At 43.4% G+C, this 22,241-nt stretch overlaps 1 protein-coding gene across 4 annotated transcripts in view; it reads left to right on the top strand.

Moving 5' to 3' along the window:
• Positions 1–22,241, top strand: part of crebbpa (CREB binding lysine acetyltransferase a) — a 72,999-nt gene that overhangs the window by 45,378 nt on the left and 5,380 nt on the right. For all 4 annotated transcript variants that reach the window (XM_080722222.1, XM_080722223.1, XM_080722224.1 and 1 more), the window contains 19 exons: positions 497–614; positions 1,266–1,422; positions 3,179–3,241; positions 3,841–3,962; positions 4,937–5,137; positions 6,295–6,474; positions 7,355–7,526; positions 7,686–7,804; positions 8,626–8,865; positions 10,126–10,214; positions 11,977–12,057; positions 12,432–12,488; positions 14,102–14,179; positions 14,517–14,584; positions 15,339–15,489; positions 17,486–17,632; positions 18,415–18,528; positions 19,090–19,255; positions 20,349–20,516. In XM_080722222.1, coding sequence (XP_080578348.1) covers positions 497–614; positions 1,266–1,422; positions 3,179–3,241; positions 3,841–3,962; positions 4,937–5,137; positions 6,295–6,474; positions 7,355–7,526; positions 7,686–7,804; positions 8,626–8,865; positions 10,126–10,214; positions 11,977–12,057; positions 12,432–12,488; positions 14,102–14,179; positions 14,517–14,584; positions 15,339–15,489; positions 17,486–17,632; positions 18,415–18,528; positions 19,090–19,255; positions 20,349–20,516 — 2,491 coding nt within the window. The remainder of the gene's footprint in view (positions 1–496; positions 615–1,265; positions 1,423–3,178; positions 3,242–3,840; positions 3,963–4,936; positions 5,138–6,294; positions 6,475–7,354; positions 7,527–7,685; positions 7,805–8,625; positions 8,866–10,125; positions 10,215–11,976; positions 12,058–12,431; positions 12,489–14,101; positions 14,180–14,516; positions 14,585–15,338; positions 15,490–17,485; positions 17,633–18,414; positions 18,529–19,089; positions 19,256–20,348; positions 20,517–22,241) is intronic.

Raw genomic sequence — 22,241 nt, forward strand, 5'->3', positions numbered from 1 at the left:
GACCTGTCTCAATTATTACATAATCGCCTAGCTCTGTTAAATCCTTCTCTGAATCAGGGCTGTCAAGATTATGACATTTCACATGACGATTAATTGTCACTAAAATAATTGCAATTAACGATTTAATTGTGTTTTTGTCGCATTTCTGTTTGGCTTTTAGGCTTTGAAGTTGCACATGGTAGATATGACACATAACCTAAATATACAAAGAAATTACTGACATATTTGACAACTTTATACTTAAAAAAGAACATTGATAGTGGAAATAGCCGATCTACAAGCTCATAACGCGAGCTTGTAGATCTGCTATTTCCACTATTTTTCACTTTTTCACAATTATATGAACATTTTTCAACATGGAAACGATTAATAATCACGATTATGTAAAATAATCGTGACAGCCTTACTCTGAATGTTCTCAATAATTCACTGGTTCCATGTCTCTCTCTCTCTCTCTCCCTCTCCCTCTCTCTCTCCTTGTCTTCTTGCTGTTAAGAGTTCAAGCCATATTCCCCACCCCAGACCCGGCAGCTCTGAAGGACAGGCGGATGGAGAACCTGGTGGCTTATGCCAGGAAGGTGGAGGGGGACATGTATGAGTCAGCTAACAGCAGGGTAGGTGTTTAAAGAGTACTCTGTTTGGGGGGAAGTTCATGATCCTTTGTTTCTCCTAGATGCACACAGCTCTTCCATACTGTCTGCAAGTACACATTGCCACCACCCTATTACAAACTAACATAAAGCAAATCAGGAGTTGTTGAAAACAATGCAAGTTTCAGAGAAACGGGCCTTAGCTGGATATCTAGCAAGCCTACGGTATGTGACTGTGCGCAAGAATATATTATCCTGGGCATGACATTAAGGCTTGTCCTGTTGTCTGGGACAACTAATAAATATTTTGGCTTTTGGTTTCACTTTTTCTGTAACGCTCCTAGCAGTTTTGTGCTGTATGCAGACTATATGGAGTGGAGAGGGCCAAGGGAGTCTTATTTATTTGTAAAAAAAAAAAAACAGAAAAAGAAAAACTTTGAATTGGCAAATTTATATCCGGACAAGTGACTTTTGTGCCTGGACAAGTGAACGGGAAATGTACTTGCCCAGATAAGTGCCACAAAAAGTTAATGTCAGGCCCTGTATTATCATAAAATGGCTCAACAGGATGTTGTCATGGGTGTTCGACTGTTCCTACTTTTGCTAGCAAAAGTAGGCTGTTTAATCAGCGTATAATTGAATTCCACCGCCATGCGTTCTCTCGTTTCTCTCCAGGATGAATACTACCACTTCCTGGCTGAGAAGATCTACAAGATCCAGAAGGAGCTGGAGGAGAAGAGGCGGTCGCGGCTCCAGAAACAGATCATCAACCAGGCCCCGTTGGCCGCCCAGGGGGCCCAGCAGCCCAACGCTCTGGGCCCCAGGCCACAGAGTGAGTGACACACTTCTCTACACCCTTAGGATGGAAGTCTCGCGCATGCTGTGTGATGATGTTAGAACAGGGGTCTTCAACGTTTTCAGGCCAAGGACCCCTTAGTTGAGAGAGAAATGAAGCAGGGACCCCACAACCTTTTGAGAGATTTCATAATTACATTGTTTGACAGCACAATCAGTGTATTTTGGAAGGATTCATGTCAATTTGTGTTTTCAGATATTTAACACCTTGAACCGTCAATACTTAACTCATTCAGAGCCCCAGACATTAACGGATTATAATGTCCAAAGTGCCTCCTTCAGGTCCCATTCACTTGCGTTGTCTTATTTTGAAGGCCAGAAGTCCACCACGCAATCACTTCCGGTCTGACGTCATCGGATCGTGCGCCGGAACCGATCGTTCTCCACGTGGAGTTGTGTAATGGCCGACCGGAGCTTTTATCATTGTGTAACATAAGCGAGCATCTGCCTCCATCCTAGCTTCTAAAGTGTAGTTTTGAGATAATGGACATTAAAGATGAGATCCCCCGTCCACCTCAATGTTATGGATGGGACTATTTTGTGCTCGTGGAGCCGTGATGATGCGAAATCAGCGACGGATTTCGTCTCCGGACCGACGGCCATTCTTCTCGGTAATGTACTCGCCGTTACAGTAATCTATTACTTTTCCCGAGATATCCCGTGAATGGCACTACATATACTCGAGTACATTTCGCGAGACATCTCGCGAATGGCACTAGATGAGTTAATACATTTAACCTGTGGTGGTTAATATAAAAAAAAAGAAAAGAAAAAGAAGTTTCTATCACACAAAGATTTGGAGGACCCCTGTAGTTACTCTGAGGACCCCTTGTTGTAGACTCGTGTGTTAGAATATAGAGCAGGTGTGCTCTTTGAGCGGTGTGTTACCCGGCTGCGGTAATGACTCATTTGAAAGAAGCCACCCAAGTGTAAAACGGTGGCACTCCAAAAAATGACATTGCAAGGCAAAGAGACTAAAATGAAAAACGTTTTAATCTGGCTAACGTGTTTTGGCCATCAGCCTTCCTCAGAGCAGATAAATGGTTTTGCATCTGAGCCTCTTAGTCTCGCGTCATCATTTTGGACTGGAGTGCTGCTGTTTTCCACTTGGGTGGTTTGGTTTCTTTAAAATTTTTTTGTTATTGTCAGGAACAACGGAGGTACACAGATTAGCACTGGCCACTTGGGCTACCAATCCAGTGAATATTCTGGCCAAATTTGTAGAAACATTTTGTTTTAATCATTGTAAGCACTGAAGATTATACTGCGATAACAGCATATGTATTGTGAGCTCTGGCTGATCATAACGCTTGACAGTATGCCATCGCCAAACTCAGACAGAAATCCATACTTAATCGACCTAGCCATTACGACAGCCTAGCTGACCTAAGAATTTGAATTGGTGCTATTAATTCTGACTAACAAGTTATGGATTATTTTAACTGGTGATGCTGCAGATATTCATTGGAGATTAAGACGGTGTGGCAATTGGCCAGTTGGGTCAGTCTCTCTGCATTTTTATAATGTCCAAAATATAAAATCTTACGTGCATTCTAATCACCACTGACAGATCTTCAAATCCAGACAAGAAAACCTGTAAAAGCATGCATTTTGTTCAGCTTGGAAGCACTCAATGGGCCTTTTGCTTTTTCCCTTCCTGCTGGTGTTTATTTGGGAATTTCACTGTCTTCTCAATCCTCCCAATTTCCTCTTCTTTCCGTCTTCATCTACAGATGGACCTGTGCCTATGCCCAATGTGCCAAATCAGATCATGAATCGCATACAGGTTTCTCCAGGTACTCTTTCATCCTGCACTGTTGATTTCCTTGAACTATGACAAAAAATGTTTGTCGACTACCTTTTTTCGCTGACGAAAACTAAATAAAAACAAATAGTATGATGACTAAAGCCATGGCTAAATTTGTTGACAATTTTGACAAATAACAACTAGATTATGTTAGGGAGGGACTAGTGGAGAAAAGATCCAGTGGAACTAAAATACATTTTTGTGATTTTATGTTGGGTTGTGCTTGAGTGTTAGGCTGCGCTCTACAAGAGCAGATCTACAAGCTCACAAAGCACCGTGACCCGCTGTGAGCTTGTACATTGGCTATTATTGGCATGCAGCTAAGTGAAAATCTGCCATTTCGATGCCGTCAATGGCCTGCCAAAAAAAACGTTTGGTCTACTAAATCAACTGCAGATTTAGTAGACTAAATCTTGTGATATTTAGTCGACTTAAATTAGACTAACAATACAACATTTTAGATGACCAATTTTGACGAACAAACGAGATCAAAATCTGATGTCAAAATCAACATTGCTATCTTGCTGTCTCTCTCTGTGTGTATGTGTGATTCCATTGCCTCATTGGTGGTCAAAATGTTGTGTGCAGGAATCAACCAGTTCAACCCCATGGCCCTGCCCAACGTCCAGCTGTCTCAGGCGCCCATGGGAGCCCGTGCTGCTTCGCCCATGAACCACCCTCAGCAGATCAACATGAGCTCCGTCCCAGCGGTGAGAAGGAACACAAGACTAAAGACAAAGCATGCACACGTTTGTTGCGTGAACACCTTGCGATCAGTGGACTGCTGCTGATAATTTGGCTGTGCCTGATAAGTACACGTACATTACCAGCCACCTAAACCAGCAATTCTCAGCCCTTCTAATTCCAGGGAACCCCCTAGTGCAGTGTTTCTCAAACTTGTAAATGTCATGGTCTCCCCTTAACTCTGACAGTGTACAAATGGAACCAAATGAACCTGTTAGGGTTCATTTTGTTCCATTTGTACACTGTCAGAGTTACACACCCCTAAAGGAACCCACAGAGTCCCTGGAATCAACTTTGAGAACCACTGCCCTAGTGCGATTCCTTGCTGCGGTTGACAAAGTACAGTGTGAACGCAAACGCACTAAATTAAAAAATGCAAGAATGTTAATTTCCCCCTCAAGGACACCTGAGTGTAACTGGACCACAGATTGAGAACCAGTGACCTAAGCAATCAATGAAGCAGAATCAGTCTTTGTTGTCGCACCTCATTGTGCAGGGCAGGCTCATCATCAGTACCGCTTTGATAACATTTAAAACTGGTGGCTTAGTGCAAAGATCTTGTGATGGGTACGTTTGTGTTCATGCTGCAATTCCGCCCTTCCATTGTCATTGTCTGCGATCCTTGGCTAGTACCGGTTAAATCCCATAAGCCAGAGGGACAGGAACATACTCATTTGGGTGGTTAGAACTAGAAGTATATATCCCTTACTCCCCGGCTCCACCGGGCGTGTCGAGTGTCGCGTCAACGTCAATGCTGGGAACGCTCCCGTTTTTATCAATGAAGGGTCCTCCACTGCCGGACGCTCAAATTCGCCCCGGTTATTTTTTTTTATGCCGGCACGACACCGTCATTTTGGTGGAGCCCTAGCCTAAGCCGGATGGACAGGCACCCAAAAAAAAGAGAGAAAAATAATTGGCTACGTCCTTCTATCCTGTTTAGATGGGCATGTCCCCCTCCAGGATGCCCCAGACCCAGGGCATGATGGCAGCCCATGGTGGAGGCAGTATGGTGGGCCAGACTGCCAACCAGGGACAATTCCTGGCCCAGACCCAGTTCCCTCCAGGCACCGCAACTGGAGCCATCAATGTAACTGTGGGGCCTGGCATGGGCCAGCCCCCTGCACAGGCTGCTGTTACGCAGGTGAGAGATGGCACTAACCGTAGGGGTTGAAATGTCATCCCTTAATCACACTATGTTGGTGATAAATGTGCAACTAAAAATGATTGTGGTGCTGGGGAGCTAAACTAAAATCACAGTAACCAATCATATTGGCCACTACCTGCTCTTAACCACTTGAACCCTAGCTTACCTGTTCAGGGGGGAAACATTCCCAGAAAGTAGAAGATCTGCAAACTCACAGCATGGCATGTTGTGAGCTTGTAGATCGGCTATTTTCTGCGAAGATATTTATGGAAATACGTTTAACAAAGTATAGGGCCCCGAAGAACACGGCCAACATCAAGCATACGGTTGAAGTGGTTAATTTATTTTACTGCCAATCACATGGAGCGCTCTGAATCAAAATCTTTGTGTGCGGTGTTACATGTGTTTGTCATTGTCTGACCTTTTGTGCCTGTATGTTTGTCTGCTCGTCTTTTATCGTGTGTGACTCGCCTGCCCTTTGTGTGTATGTGTATCCTTCTCTCCAGCAGCAACAGCAGCAGCAGCAGCAGAGCGCTAACCTTCCCATGAATGCACTTGGCCCCTCAATGGGCCCCCAGCTAGTCTCCTCCCAAACCCCCTTGCACTCCACGCCTCCGCCCGCTGCCTCCTCCTCCTCCGCGGCTGGGGGGGCCACTAACCTGCCGCACCCCCAGCCCTCCAGCCGTAGCTCCACCCCCACCCTCCCCGGCCCCGGCCCGGGTCCGGGTCCCACCCCGACCCAGGGTTCCACCCCGCCCCGCCCTGCCCAGCCCCAAACCCAAGCGGAGCCCCCCGCAGCGGCACAGACGCAGCCCCCGCCTCAGCCCCCTACCACGCCGGTGAGACTGAGACCCTCCTCCGCATGCCCTCGACCCCCCCCCCCCCCCCCCTTCCCCTGCCAAACGTCCATTCTACCTTATAACTGCATCAACAGCACGCTGTAGCATCCATCACAGGGGGGATGTCTCCATCACAGTGGGCAATGTTGCATCTGTGTGGACGTCTGTTTTTGCAAATGGGGAGAAAGTTCATGCGTGACTTAGATTCATCCCTGCATGTGGACCAGCCGACACTAGCCGATATTACACCTCACGTTCTATCATCCATTCTCTCCCTAATCTATCGCTCTCTCTCTCTCTCTCTCGCCCTCTTAGCTGTCTCAGCCGGTAGCCAGTCTAGATAACCGGGTGCCGACCCCGGCCTCAGCCGCCAGTGCTGACTTGCACTCCCAGCACGCAGGAGCTGACTTGCCCATCCAGGAGACCAAAGTCGAGCCGCGGCACGAACGGCAGGAGTTTGAGGCTTCCGGCGGAAAAACGGAGCCCAAGATGGAGGTTGGTGGCATGGCTAATGAAAAAATGAGGCGCTTATATCTTGCAGGGTTCCCACGGTCATGAAATTCCTGGAAATATTTTGAAATTAGAAAAATATTTTTCCAGTACTGGAAAAGTTTTGGAATTGATCAAGGGTCCTGGAAGGTCCTGGAAAATATAGCTATGCATTGTTTATTGTTTATTGTTTATTTAAGATCCCCATTAGTCACTGCCTCAGCAGTGACTATTCTTCCTGGGGTCATAATACAAAATTACAGTGAAATAAGAAAGGAAGCACAAATAAAATAACAATTAAATTACTACATACAGATTTACATTAGAAAACAGATAATAAAAAGTTGAACATTATTTAGTGCCTGTAGTGTGCTCATGTCTTTTGTTATTGATTTTGTTAATACCTCTGAAATGACAAATTAAACATGGGCCAAATTGTCAAATATTCGAGGCAGAAATTGTGTAAAATAGCAGATCTCTACATGCTCACAACGCCTCGCGTTGCGAGGTGTTGTGAGCATGTAGATCGGTTATTTTCACAATAAAACCGTGTTATACAAAATTCCTCTACTCTTAGTGCTCGTCAGGGTGCCGGGGTCCCCAGTTCAAATATGATTATTTCGGGGGCCACGGCCTGAAAACCCCTGGCATACACTGCCTGTCTTTGGGCATTGCACATAAGAGTAAGCGACCTGTTATTGAGCTGAATTATTGTTATATAGTCCTGGAAATCGGGTTAAATATTCTGGAAAAGTTTTGGAAACGTTTTGGAAATTAATTGGTAAAAATGTGTGGGAACCCTGTTACTTGCAAGAGATTCATTATCAAACCACACACACACCTCTCAGGCCCTGTGACCTACAATGAACCGTCTCCCTTTCTTTAGAGTGGAGAGGACTCCGGTTCGCTGTCCATGAAGAAAGAGGAGCCGGAGGAGAAGCACGAGGCAATGGAGGTGGAGGAGAAGAAGCCAGAGATAAAGACGGAACCCAAAGAGGAGGAGGAAGGAGGAGCCAACGGCACGACCTCTTCACCCTCCTCTCAATCACGGAGGAAAAGTGAGTTCAGAGGAACGGGACCGATGCGTTGGACTCTAACTTCCATGTCGTGTTTTTCTTCCGCCTTAATAGTTTGACTTATTTTCCTCACTGACTATCTCTCACCCTTTCCAGTCTTTAAACCATTCCAATTATTTCTCTCTTCTCCTCCACTTCCAGTCTTTAAACCAGAGGAGCTGCGCCAGGCTCTGATGCCCACCCTGGAGTCTCTCTACAGGCAGGACCCAGAGTCACTGCCCTTCAGACAACCTGTAGACCCCATGCAGCTGGGCATCCCGGTAGGCAACATGTTCACCACTTTGAGCCTTTTGTCTAACAAGCAACTCTCGCTGGGAGATCTTGCTCGCTTTGGGGGAGTAATAACTCAAATAGAATCTATTTTTTCCCAGACTGCACAACTCCTATGTGTTAATTGTGGTTAGCTAAAGCATGATCTGGTATGGGTCATTCAAAGTAACTAAAGAATTAACATCTGAACATGAGTTTTGGTATTAAAGAAATTACATTATATTCCAAAGCAGTTATGGAAAGCTCATTATATTTCATAATTAAAAAAAAAGAAAACATGTACCAACCAAAACATTCAAACTAAATCAAATGTTTCTGATGTGACGAGGTCAAATGTTGAGGAATACAATAAGCTTGTCGTTGGGGCTGTCATGATTATGACATTTTACATGACGATTAATTTGTCACTCAAATAATTGCGATTAACGATTTAATTGTGTATTTGTCGTTGACAGTTACATTTCTGTTTGGCTTTTAGGCTTTGAAGTTGCGCATGGCAATCATGACACATAACTTAAATATACAAAGAAATTACTGACATATTTGGCAATTTTATAATTAAAAAAAAAGAACATTGATCACAGCTCACAACGCGTCGCGATGCGACGCGTTGTGAGCTTGTAGATCGGCTATTTCCACTACTTTTTGAATTCCTCAAAATGGAAACGATTATGCAAAATAATTGCCATTACCTCAAATAATTGCGATTAGACGATTATGTAATAATTGTGACAGCCCTACTTGTCGTTTCACGTCATCATCCCACACACTCAATGACCTGGCATTGCCCCAACGTCTCTCTTGTCTCCAGGATTACTTTGACATCGTAAAGACCCCCATAGACCTGTCGACCATCAAGCGCAAGCTGGACACGGGCCAGTACCAAGAGCCCTGGCAGTACGTGGAGGACGTCTGGCTCATGTTCAACAACGCCTGGCTGTACAACCGCAAGACGTCTCGCGTGTACAAGTACTGCTCCAAGCTGGCCGAGGTGTTCGAGTCCGAGATCGACCCGGTCATGCAGGGCCTGGGCTACTGCTGCGGGAGGAAGGTAAGCACAGCACTGTGGAGAGAACCATCGTATGGCTCGTTTCATACAGCTGGGGTTCCCAAACCTTTTTGTCTCAGGGCACCCTATAAAAAATGTTTTTTATCCGAGGCACCCCTACATTATAATTTTCACTTCCAGCACCTTAAATGTATAGAATATCGTTGTTGGGTGGAAACCTTGTATGTCCAAAAACTTTCTTTTTGTATTTATCATCTATAAAATGTACTATGCAAGGCGTTGTGTGCTTGTAGATCGGCTGTTTTCACTAGTTTTGTGCCGGCAGTCTTAGATACAAGGTTTCTGCCTGACAGTGACGATATTTTAGTGATTATGTTGCGAGGAAAACGTTGAGATATTAGCCATTTTGGTTAGAACTGACTGAAAATAACTTTGTACTTCCAAGTTTAAAATGATATATTTTTTTCAAGTGTCCAAATAAATTCCAAATATTATCAAATGATCTCGCGGCACCCCTGGACTGCTGTTGTGGCACCCCAGGGTGCCCTGTCACCCACTTTGAAAACCCCTGTCATACAGCCTCTTGTATTCTGAACAGTGATTACACAACAGTGTGATTACGGGTATGTGGGTGAGGAATATTGATTTTGTGAATTAATTGGAGGAATTCACCCTATTGCATAATGAAATGTGATTTTTGTAAAAGGTAAAAAAAAAGAAGCTGTTTGGAGCATGTATTGAAAAATAGAGCAAGAGTCAGAGCAAGCACCTCTGTTGTTTAGAAGTTTTTCTGTGATTATTATATCTGTGTGATCTAATACAGACAGTGGTTCTCAACCTTTTCAGGCCGCGACCCCCCCGAATAATCATATTTTAACTGGGGACCCTCCCACCCTGACGAGCACTAAGAGTAGAGGCATTACATTTTGTATAACACTGTTCTATTGTGAATACCAGGTCTACATGCTCACAATGCCTCGCAACGTGATGCGTTGTGTGCATGTAGATGGCTATTTTCACAATTTCTGCCTCTAATATTTGACAATTTGGCCCATGTTTAGAGTATGTTTAATTTGCCATTTTAGAAGTATTAAAAAGTCCTTAAATTGTCACTTTAGAAATGTGCAAATACCCTCTATACACTTAAACTTTATGTTGGGTTTGTTTACTGTTGAGAGAGAAAACGATGTTGCACATTAAGTTAATCATCTGGGGACCCCCCCCCCAAAATAATTTGGGAACCACTGATCTAACCACTGAGAACCACTGATCTAATACTGTATATCCCTTTTTTGTTTGCAGTACGAGTTCTCCCCTCAGACCCTCTGCTGCTATGGCAAACAGCTGTGCACTATACCTACTGGAGGCACATACTACAGCTACCAGAACAGGTACTGTACCACTGTGTGTTTGTGTGTCTGTTTGTGACGCTCAACATTCATGCGTGTCATGTCATTTACCGTTTCCATGCGCGACTTTTGAAGTTTTTGAAGACGTGCCACAAAATTCGCACAACCAAACACTGACATGCTAACCGCAATGCTGACCACAATACCCAGTCATTCAACGGTGGGATCAGTCTGCACTGATCCCACCGTTTTGTTCAATGTATTGTCTTTACCCATTTAGGCCTAGGATTATTGACTGCTTTAACTATTGAAAAATAGCAGATATACAAGCTCGTGCCGCGCTGCGAGCTTGTAGATCTGCTATTTTTGAAAAATCATGATTTTGAATATATCTACTTAAACGCGAACATTTGTAACTCAAATATTTGCTTCTGGGTGGTCCCTGGAACAACATATTTTGAGATGGGGGTCCGCGGCCAGATACCTGTAATTTTGGGGGTCCTTGACATGGAAAAAGTTTGAGAACAGCATGATTTAGAAGAAGGATTTGGAAGTCGGGTCAAAGATCGGGTCAAAGATATTCAAAGACTTGCATTCATTTTCACGATTTTTCAAAAATAGCAGATCTACAAGCTCGCAGCGCGGCACTCGGTGCCGCGCTGTGAGCTTGTATATCTGCTATTTTTCTAAGGTTAAAGCATACAATAATGGTTAAAGTGGTTAAAATCTAACGCGACTCGGGCGCGTTCCAGGTATTTGAGAGTTAAGTCTGGTTTTGTAATGCACATACTTACAGTACACTCTGTCAGGCTCACAAGCTATGACTAGAAACATCAATTGAAGTGAGCTGGTATGTCATAACTCATGACATGTACACTATCATCCCCGACAACCTGGAAAGGGAGCTTAATTATCTGTCCTTTTTTGGGGGGGATCTAACATGATCTAACAATCAAGCATGCTTGCATTGTTGCAAGTCAATAAGCCTAGAAATTAAATGGGTGTTTATTGGAGTGTCAGAAGAGCAAAGATCACCGGCGCAGAGAGAGAAACATACATACGATTACATGTACTGTACATGCTTTTTTTTCTGGGAGGGCCTCAGTTTGGGGTCAGTTTGTCTGACCCTTCAGGTCTGGTGTAGCTCAATGTAGTCGTTTAACTTAGAGCAACAATCAGCCATGCTCTCTTACTAGCATAGAGACAGACTCCTAAAAGGCAGTCACTGACACTGTAATCCCACCCATGGTGTTGCAAGGTGATGCGTTTGATTAAAATTCTTGAAAGAAGGTGACCCCCACCCAGTAACACCAGAAAATACAATGCCTTGGATAAAGCCATAAGCATCATTGCATTTTGCCTTCCTCTTCTGTAAGCCAGCAGATGACCAGTTGTCTTGGGTTCCCCTGCACCCCCTGCTGTATGAATGTTGCAACTGCACCTCTGGCATTTTGACAGGGCACTTTGAGAACGGAGCTGTGCAGCGGCGGTAGTGATAACAGCATAGCCAGACAGGCAGCATGGGCTCATGCAGCATGGTCCAGTCACACTATGAAAGCCAGTCCCCCCCCCTCTCTCTCTCTCTCTCTCTCTCTCTCTCTCTCTCTCTCTCTCTCTCTCTCTCTCTCTCTCTCTGTTGGCTATCCTATCTCCAAAATACACAATGCACTTTGAGATTATTTGACATTCACTGATGAATGTGGGGGCAGAATGTACTTCCAACAGTAACAATTATTATGCAACTAAAACATTATTCTTTGAGTTACTGTGACATGACGTATGTTTTGTTTGTGCTGCCCTGCAGGTATCATTTCTGTGAGAAGTGCTTCAATGAGATCCAGGGGGAGAGCGTGACCTTAGGAGATGACCCTGCTCAGCCACAGACGTAAGACCGGGATGTTATTTTATTTTTTATTTTTTTAACGCACATGTCATCACAGACATGCATGTCTTAAAACAGTGTTTCTCAAACTTTCACATTTCATGGTCTCCCCTTAACTCTGACAGTGTACAAATGGAACCAATTTGGTTCCATTTGTACACTGTCAGAGTTACAGACTCCAAAAGAAAACCACAGAGTCCCTGGAATCCACTTAGCGAACCACTTTCTTAAACCATAAAAAATGTCATCTCCATTCATCTTCGTGATTTTGAAGTGGTTTACAAATTGAAATCCAACAAATCATTGAGGTCATAGAGTAATGGTACTTTTATATTTGGCTTCACCTCTCTCACTTGCCACTTGTCTTGCTTGTTCAGAATGATATCGAAAGACCAGTTTGAAAGGAAGAAGAATGACACACTAGATGCTGAACCGTAAGTACACACACACACACACACACACACACACACACACACACACACACACACACACACACACACACACACACACACACACACACACACACACTCTTAAAAAAGAAAAACACAGTAAAACACTTCACATATCGTTTCCTCACATCATCCAGCCCATGCATGCAATGGGGTGTGTTTGACTCTGCACAAGAACGATGCTTCAGCATAGTATTTGGTGTCATCCACGCTGATATCGCTCGGCGACAAATTGGCCTCGGCTTGGGCATGCTATAAAAGGGGCATCATGTCATAATACAGTAGGTGTGCATTCGGAGTCGCAAAACAAATATCAGCCTTACGGGCGCAGCCGTTCCAATGAACGAGGCCGCACCAGTCGTTGACATCGAAATAGACAAACTAGATCCAGTGCTGAAAAAAGGACCAGAAAAGTGATCCCGCCGTCATTGTTGTTTATGTATGCTCAAGATTTCAGAGTAGCGTTAACTGGTGCTGCTTATGCTGCTGCAGACACCCGCCCCAGCCTCCATCCGCTCAGACAGGCTCTGCCGGGGTAAAGAACAAACGCTCATTCGTCGGCGTGAAAAAAAGCGTTCGTTAATGTCCACAGTGCACTCTGTCCACGTTGCTCTAAGTCAGGGGTATTCAACGTTTTCAGGCCAAGGACCCCTTAGCTGAGAGACAGATGAAGCAGGGACCCCCAGATTCCATATAGTTTCATTGTTTGACAGCACAATCATCAGTGTATTTTGGATTCATGTCAATTTGTGTTATCAGATATGTTACCACTTGAACCGTCAATACGTAATACACTTGACCTTTCACTCTGTACTTAGTCTGCTCTTTTTCCCCTCTACACCAAACCTCTTAGCCGAAGCTTGTAGATCTGCTATTTTTGGCTAAAGTTCTCAGAATATGGACGTTAGGGTTCAAGTGGTTAGGTTAATATAAAAAAAGGAGTAAAAAGGTTTCTATCACAGAAAGATTTGAAGGACCCCCTGTAGTAACTCGGAGGACCCCCTGTTGAAGACCCCTGCTCTAAGTTAGAGAGAACAAAGGAGAGACCTTAACCATGGATGTTATGTCTGAATTGGTTATGTTATGTGATTGGTTATGTTATGTAATTCCATGCAGTTTGTTTCTATAAATTATTTTTGTACAGGATAGACAGGTAGCACAATTCAGCCAGGGAATTTGAACATGGAAAAATAAGGGTAAAGAGATTTAGTGTAGAGTTTACACCAAATGTTTCCACAGAAAAGAAAATAGACGATCTACAAGCATCTCAAGACGACACGTTATGAGCTTGTAGATGCATTTCTGCCAGATGTTGGCTACTTTTCGCAGAATCTTTGCCGATTATGACATACCCAGAATTGGGGGGCGCTGGGGTTTGCGTGGTTCGGAAACCTTACCTTACACTTGTACGTGGAAGAACCTGCAAAGGTGCATGTGCATTGGTTGGCTTGCCATATGCATATGAACCAGAGGAACATTGAACTGCAAATGTAGAATACAGATGTTCTCTTAACTAATGATGAACCTGATGACAGAAGATACATCGATTTTGAAATGAAAACAATGTTCTCTTATCCTTCTCTTGTCCTTCTCTTCAGGTTTGTTGAATGTAAAGATTGTGGACGGAAGATGCACCAGATATGTGTTTTACACTACGACGTCATCTGGCCGTCTGGGTAAGATCTCCTCCCCTGACTTGGGTAGAGGAATGACCGTTAGAATGTAGGGCTCAACCAAATAGGGGGAAAAACCGTATTGTGATCATTTGTTGCTCTACTATGTCAACATGACACTTGCAGAATGTGTTGTGCATGCATGTACCGGTAACCATTAAGTCATTCAATCATTATTATTTATCAGATGGAAGATTCTGTTGAAAACAAGTTTTCTTTTTCTATCAAGAATTTAAGGTGTCGATTTATATTGCCTATGTACATACAGCTTTGTCTATGCTGAAATTGTATATTTTGCGGCCCTATATGAATGTATTATCTCCTTATTGTCTCTTACTAGATTCATCTGTGACAATTGTTTGAAGAAGAGCGGTAAAACAAGGAAGGACAATAAGTTTTCTGCAAAAAGTGAGTCTGCTCCCTTAACATCCTTCTGTAATTCCCACTTTTGCTTCCCTGGACTACTTTTCAGGGGCAGTTATTTTTTCTCCACTTAGCTTGTCATGAATTATTCAGAAGTCAGTAACTTAAAGCAGTTTAGTTTACGAACATTCAGGTAAACAAGAAGCTACTCTGAGTAACATAAGCCACCTCAATAGAGACTGCATATTGTGGCTGTCGGGCTCAAATGTTGTATCTCTATAGTCTACTCTGTACTTCTATAATTAAAAATGGACTTATAGATTGTCTATTTTCGATGCTTTTAAAGATTTTTGAAAATCTACGCCTATACTTGGTTAAATCTGTTGGTGGGTTTTATAAATATTTAGTAAATAAAAAAACTTGTGACTAAGTTGTTGTTACTACATTGGAAATGGATCCATTTAAAAAATGTTCCATTTTCTGAAAAGTTTTGGACCTACCCGACAGTGACGATAATTGGTATGACATTTAACCATGGGCAGCTCTCCGGTCTCTTCAAGCATAGGGTGTTAACTTTTAATTAGATGCCATACTGCCATTAGAAGGGGGCCGGGGGGACTTTTACTGTTTTATAGAATGCATTTATCTTTCGTTTTTAGTTTACTTGAAATGAATGTTTCCATGGCTATTGAGCTAATGCAAAAGATTTCAGCAAAATCCATCCATTTCCTTAACTAGCTGCCACAACTTTGGCAATTCTGAACTTTTTCCTATTGTGTGTGTGTGTGTGTGTGTGTAGGATTACAGTCTACACGGTTGGGAATGTACATAGAGGACCGTGTGAATAAGTACTTGAAGAGACAGAACCACCCAGAGGCTGGAGAGGTGTTTGTGCGAGTGGTGGCCAGCTCTGACAAAACGACGGAGGTTAAGCCTGGAATGAAAACCAGGTAAAGATTATCATGAACATATAATCCAAATTAAATGCTCTGAACATTATTTTATCACAAGCCTTGTTATTGTTATCTCTAAAATGTCACAACAGTCTCTAGTTCAATTCAATGTTTGGTTAGTTTTTATTTGAGTATCTAAAAAGCTCAAGAACGCAGTCCATCCATCCATCCTTGCATCTTCATCCACTTATGGGGTTGTGGAGATAACGGTTCCAAAGAGACGTCCCAGACGTCCCTTTTCTGGGCCACGTTGGCTCCTCCTACCTAACTGGATCCCAAGGCGTTCCAAGGCCAGTGTGGAGATATACTGTAATTCCCCCATCTGGTACCTGGTCTGCCCCATGGCCTCCTCCCAGCTGGACATGCCCCGAAGACCTCTCTAGGGAGATGCCCAGGAGAGTGACTTACTAGAGTGCCCAAACCACCTAAACTGACTCTCCACGGCTCTGCTCAAAGAGTCTCTTCCGGATGACTGAGTTTCTTACCCTTTTAAGGCAGATGCCAGCCACCCTCCTGGGTAAACCCATTTTGGCCGCTTGTAAACAAAATCTTGTTCTTTCGGCCAACAAACGAAGATTCTCTAGATTGAGAGCAATCTGTGTCTCATAGAAGGGTTGTGGGCAGTTCAGAAACCTGTCTGCCAGTGACGACATCGATGGGGAATCCAAGCTAATAGAAACTGCAGGCTTTCTATTCCTGAAAAGTTGCAATGTTATAATGGAAGCCATTGTTCTGGTGATAATAAAAATCTAAATATTAAGATCTTTGAACTGCCCACAGCTCTCCTAAGAGACACAGACCGAGTGGAAAAGAATTGTGCTATATTGTCATGAACATTAGTGAGGACCAATTATATGAAGATGGGTCGAAAAGTGATGAAGCCGTCCTTTAACTACTATTTTATTTTTATTTTTTCGGTGGAGCCTTGCCTTACCCCTTTTTAACCTCAGAGTTTAGGTGTTTGATTATACCCTAGATAGCTTTTACATAATCCTCTCCACTCTTGTGGAGCCTGCATGTTTTTTTTAAATGGCACACATGCACTCTTTGCCTCTCCCAAAGTTTCATTCATTATTTACCCAGGCAACGCACCCTTTGCCTCTCCCCAAGGTTTATTCACTATTTACTCAGACAAGATCAAAGACTATGATGCCTGTCAGGTCCTGGGAAGGAGGTGGTCACTGGTCAACACAGAACACTCTGTTATCTTCAGGTTAACTGTTTGAAGGCTGCTCGCTTTTATTGACTCGAGGACAAGGTCATTTGCCATGGGTTGTGCCGTTACACTCAGACTGTCTCCAAAGGCACTTACACAGGCAGGGCAGGGCAGGGGGACTAAGTATATTGTTCTTGAAGCTGCCCTATGTAGGTGGTTCTCAACCTGTGGGTCGGGACCCAGGGGGGTCCCCAAATTATTTTGGGGGGTCTCCAGATGATTAACTTAACGTGCAACATTTTATTCTTACTCAACAGTAAACGAAGCAACATAAGCTTAAGTGACAATTGAAGTGATTTTTAATATATCTAAAATGACAAATTATACATTGGCCAAATTGTCTAGCCGATCTACATGTACTGTAGATCGGTAGTTTCACAATAGAACCGTATTATACAAAATGTCCCCAGTTAAAATATTATTATTTTGGGGGTCGCGGCCTGAAAAGGTTGAGAACAACTGCTCTATGTAACCTTCCTGTTCTACTCTGGATTTGAAACCGCGTCTCCTGTGTAAGTCCTGACATTTTTACCACTGAGCTAATAGAGCCTGCCTGCTTGCTCTGGGGAGAAATGTAATCAGCCATCAAAATCTTAATTTTAACTTGTTACCATTTGAACTGATCTTTGCCAGCCATGTTTCAGAACTACGTATATTGTTTCACAAAAGACCAAGGCTTTTATTTTGTATTATTAAAATGAGATGAAATGGAACAGATAACTTGATGTTGTAAAATGTTTACATGACATGGACTTTGTTTTTGTGTTTTTTTGCCAGGTTTGTGGACACAGGTGATATGCCCGAGACCTTTCCTTACAGAACCAAAGCACTTTTCGCCTTTGAGGAGATTGATGGAGTGGACGTGTGCTTCTTTGGCATGCATGTACAGGAGTACGGCTCCGAATGCTCGTTCCCCAACACCAGGTCTGTGCTCCAAACACACACAAACAGGCTGGGAATTGTGATAATAATAACCAGTAAAACTCCCTAATCAGGAGATTACCATTAGGTCACATACACAAACTTTAGAAGGCAATGGTAGCCAATCAGGATGGAATATGGGAAATGGGACAGATCCATGTTGATGACATGACTTTAGAGATACTTTGTACCGCTTTTGTGATTTTAGGGCAAAATCTGTAGGAGCAGTGTTCAAAAATGTGTTTTGCAAGAACTCATGGTGGCGCTAGAAGAGGGCCATGTGAGAAATGAGGGGTGGAGGTTGTAGTTTGGCAGCCAAGGAGTGTGTGTGCAAAGTTTTGCATGGATAGGGGCAACAGTGGCGGAGATATGAGTAGGGCAAAAGTGTGACGTGACGGACAGACAGACTGGCAGCCGTCGGAGGTTTTGATAGTAACTGCGACCTGACGGTCGCAATAATAGTAATGGCATCTTATGAAGTCAGTACTGTACATGGGATGTTCGTTTATTGTTTGACAAAGTTGTGTACTACTTGTTATGGGGTCAGTCTCTCAAAACATCAGGCTGCCCTGCCACTGAATCATTTAACCACATTAAATAGTCGAATATAGTCGATCTACAAGCTCACTATACATTACAGTGTGACTGGTTGTGAGCCTGTAGATCGGTTGTCTTTGGCAAAGTGATTTGGTTTAGAGGGAAAAAGCGGACCACGGGGGAACCCTAAGTACATAGGGTTTAAGTGATTAAAAACTAATGCTAACTACTCATCTGACCCTCTGCAGGCGGGTATACATATCATACCTCGACAGTATTCACTTCTTCAGACCTCGGTTGCTACGAACAGCAGTCTACCACGAGATTCTCATTGGCTACCTAGAATATGTCAAGAAACTCGGGTAAGTGTTGCTTTCTCGCTCCTCTTTTCATCTCTCTTAAACAGTTCTTTCTGCTGTCCCCTCTATTGAGTGGCCTGTACCGTTGTGCACAATCCAATAGAATATCATAATTTTCTTTTTTTAGTTTCCAGCTCTGAATCAGTAAGTTGTTCTCATTTTGACATATCCCAATAAACACTACCATATCAAAGTGTCCTAGGGAGTTTTTTCCATTATTCACTGTCTATGGACGGCTCCAGGATTTCTCCACCTGCAGCCTTATATGGAAACCAAGCAATTTGTTCACCCTTTTATTGTGATTGATTTCTTTTTTCTATTTTTTTGGCATTGTCGGAAGATGAAAACCATTCTGTTTTCATGTCTGACTTTTCATATAAATGAGTCTAGACATGTTTTTCTTTGGCAAAGTATGACAGCAGAGAGGGTTGCGAGTAGGGAAAAAATCCCAGGGGTGACACAAGTTATTTGTATCCTACAATGCACCAGACGTTTTGAATGAATGTTTTCAGTCAGGGGTCCCTCTATGGAGATCTAATTGTTTCCGTGTGTTCCTCTGCCCAGGTATGCCCAGGGTCACATTTGGGCGTGTCCGCCAAGTGAAGGAGACGACTACATCTTCCACTGCCACCCTTTCGACCAGAAGATCCCGAAACCCAAGAGGCTTCAGGAGTGGTACAGGAAGATGCTGGACAAGGCCTACGCCGAGAGGATCCTGCACGACTACAAGGTAGAGATGACTGGCAAACCTTAATTAATGCCAAGTTTATAATCCATCGTACAATGAAAATACCCCATCTACAAGCTTGTAACTCGGTTATTTTTCTTTGTTGACCACAGTCGTATGACTAAGTATAATTCAGGCTTTATTTGTGCATTCGTTATGTCACATTCTTTTTTAAATTTGGGATAGACGTGCAGCTCCCTTTCAAATGGAAGATATTCAGTTCCTACTTTTTACGTTAAATACCTGACTCAGATTGGGCCTTTGGGGAGGTGACTATGCGTGACGGTAAGCAAAATTGGTTGCGTGAATTCACATTATCATGCGTCTTCTGCTGACCGTGATTACCCCAAGCACTGGGTGGGCGTTTTTGCAGGAACCAAAAAGTGGAAGAGCCAATCAGTGTCTGTCAATCACTGGGCCCTGAGCGCAGACCCATAGAGAATACTGATAACATGACCTTTTGCTGCTGGTGATTTTCCTTCGCCTCCTCTTTGGGGGGAACCACAACAGGACTTTGATGGCCTTTCATAAAAGAATACTGAACATATTCCCAGGTTGAACATTGCCAGTATTCCAGCTCTTTTTTTTCCCCCAGAACACCCCAATTTAACCCATTCAGAACGGGTACACATTATTTTGTGTAGATCTACAAGCTCACAGCGTGGCACTCGGTGCCGCACTGAGCTTGTAGATCTGCAATTTTTGAAAAATCGTGAAAATTAGAATTTTGACCCGATTCTATAAGTGTCTTTTGAATCCTTCTAAGGTTTTTGGAGCGGTGAAAGCGCTCCCAATAGACAGGTATGTCCGTGGGTATGTCCGTGGGTGGCTGGGTGGGTGGGTGGCTGGGTGGCTGGCTGGCCGTGTCCGTAGCCTGGCAATACCTTGAGTGGCCACACACAACACACTAGTTAAAGGAGGGGCGCTGTTTTGTGCAGGCCAGGCACACTCACCACTCACTCACAGGCACAGTTTACTCACTCACTCACTCACTCACTCACTGGTTAAAGCATTCAATAATTCTAGGCCTAAATGGGTTAAACTTGTTTTAGAATAGTTTGAATTGACCTCATCTATCTTTGGACTCCCTCCTCAGGACATCTTCAAGCAGGCAACAGAGGACCGTGTGACCAGCGCCAACGAGCTTCCCTATTTTGAAGGGGACTTCTGGCCCAACGTCTTGGAGGAAAGCATCAAGGAGTTAGAACAGGAGGAGGAGGAGCGCAAGAAGGAGGAGAACACCGCCACCTGTGAAACTCCTGAGGTCAGAGCCGCAACTCTTGTTTCAGTGAGAGAGAGAAAATCAGGTGCTCGTCAGAGAGTATAAGTAGTAAAAACGAGTATAAATGGTGCTCTTGGATCGACGGGATCAAGTCATCCAGGCACTCAAGTTTAAAAAAGGAGGAACAACTTTATTTCAGTGTTTAAAAACCGACATGTGTCGACCAGAGGCTGGTCATCATCAGTACACAACCCTGATGATGACCAGCCTCTGGTCGAAACATGTCGGTTTTTAAACACTGAAATAAAGTTGTTCCTCCTTTTTTAAACGCAACTCTTGTTTATTTGATTGTTTTTGAGCAGGAGGAGGTTGAAACTAAGTTAGTTTTTGAGCAGGAGGAGGTTGAAACTAAGTTAGTTTTTGAGCAGGAGGAGGTTGAAACCGAAAGTTTTGTGATGCGAGCTGTAGAGTCGTTGACACTGACTGGAAGGCGTCACTGGACAGGTTTGTGTTTGTTGTGGATGTCACGGTGATTGTTGAGCTGGGGACTGAGCTGAAAATGTAACTGTCCTGAAACCATTTTAATTCGGCTCCGTTTCGGACCGGATCCAATCACTCTCGGTGCCATTTCGGGCCGGTTCCAGTAAATCGGGATTTAGTGTTCTATGGCTGTCATTGTATCTTTATGCATAACAAATGTATTGTGCTTTGCCTCTGAAAGTAGAGCAATGTAATGTATTGTACAATACATGACTTCTCCAAAGTCTTGGTAACTTGTGAACTATTATTTTAATGTGTTTTCATATTGAGTTTAGCAGCTTATAATAAGACTTTAAGGTTGTTTTCACGGTCTGTTTGCCTGGCCTTGCATTTTGCTAAGAGATATCTTGAATAGTTTATTTATATTATGAATTCAAGTTTCCCATTGACTTTATTGAGAAGATGCGAAAAAGATGACCCGGTACACTACGCCTCCCACAGTTTTCGTGGCGCACACTCAAGCCATATATCAAATCGACCGGGAATCTTGTGCTTGCAAATGTAGATTTCTCCAGAATTGGAAATGGTAGATCTCATGCCCCATGCCTTCCCTGTCCATGTTGAAACAAATGTGGACACATTTTGAAAGCCCTTTCTTATTTCCCCCTTTTTTTTCTTGGCTGTCTATCCACACAAAGTTAATTTATTTGGCCAGTGAAACCGATTCATTTCTCCAAATTGTCTTTGTTGTGTGATTCAGGCTCTACCCAAACATTCAAAATCGGTTTGAGTTTAAATCTCTCCATCTACTTCAATTGCTCTCTCGTCATCAGTGCCCTTACCCTAGGTGGGGTCTACAAAGGGGCCTTTCTGTGTGGTGTTTGCATGTTCTGAAAAAAAAGGAAAAAGAAATGCAGTAATCCTGGTCTCTATACTGCCTCACCCTGGACAGCCGGGTGCCTGATGGAGGGGATAGTGGTTGGAACTAGAAATCAAGATTAAAAAATGGATTTTGGATTGACATAGCTTTGAATAATCTACAAGCAGTAGAGTATGGTTCTTGGTTTATCATGTTTTAGACATTTTGTTTACATGTTGGTTTGCTGGTGCACTCTATTCTTCATGTATGGTCTTAAAAAAAGGGCCAAAAGTCACTTGCCAGTACTGGCAGTGGCAGAAAGCTGCTGACTGAAGTGGCTGGCACAAGCATGCATAGTACCCACCCAGTAGAAGAGATTTTAGTATTTTTAAAATATTATATTATTTTGGCATTTCAATGTGGACTGC

This window comes from Nannobrachium achirus, assembly GCF_963921795.1.
Source record: "Nannobrachium achirus genome assembly, chromosome: 3".
In the NCBI taxonomy this organism is placed as follows: domain Eukaryota; kingdom Metazoa; phylum Chordata; class Actinopteri; order Myctophiformes; family Myctophidae; genus Nannobrachium; species Nannobrachium achirus.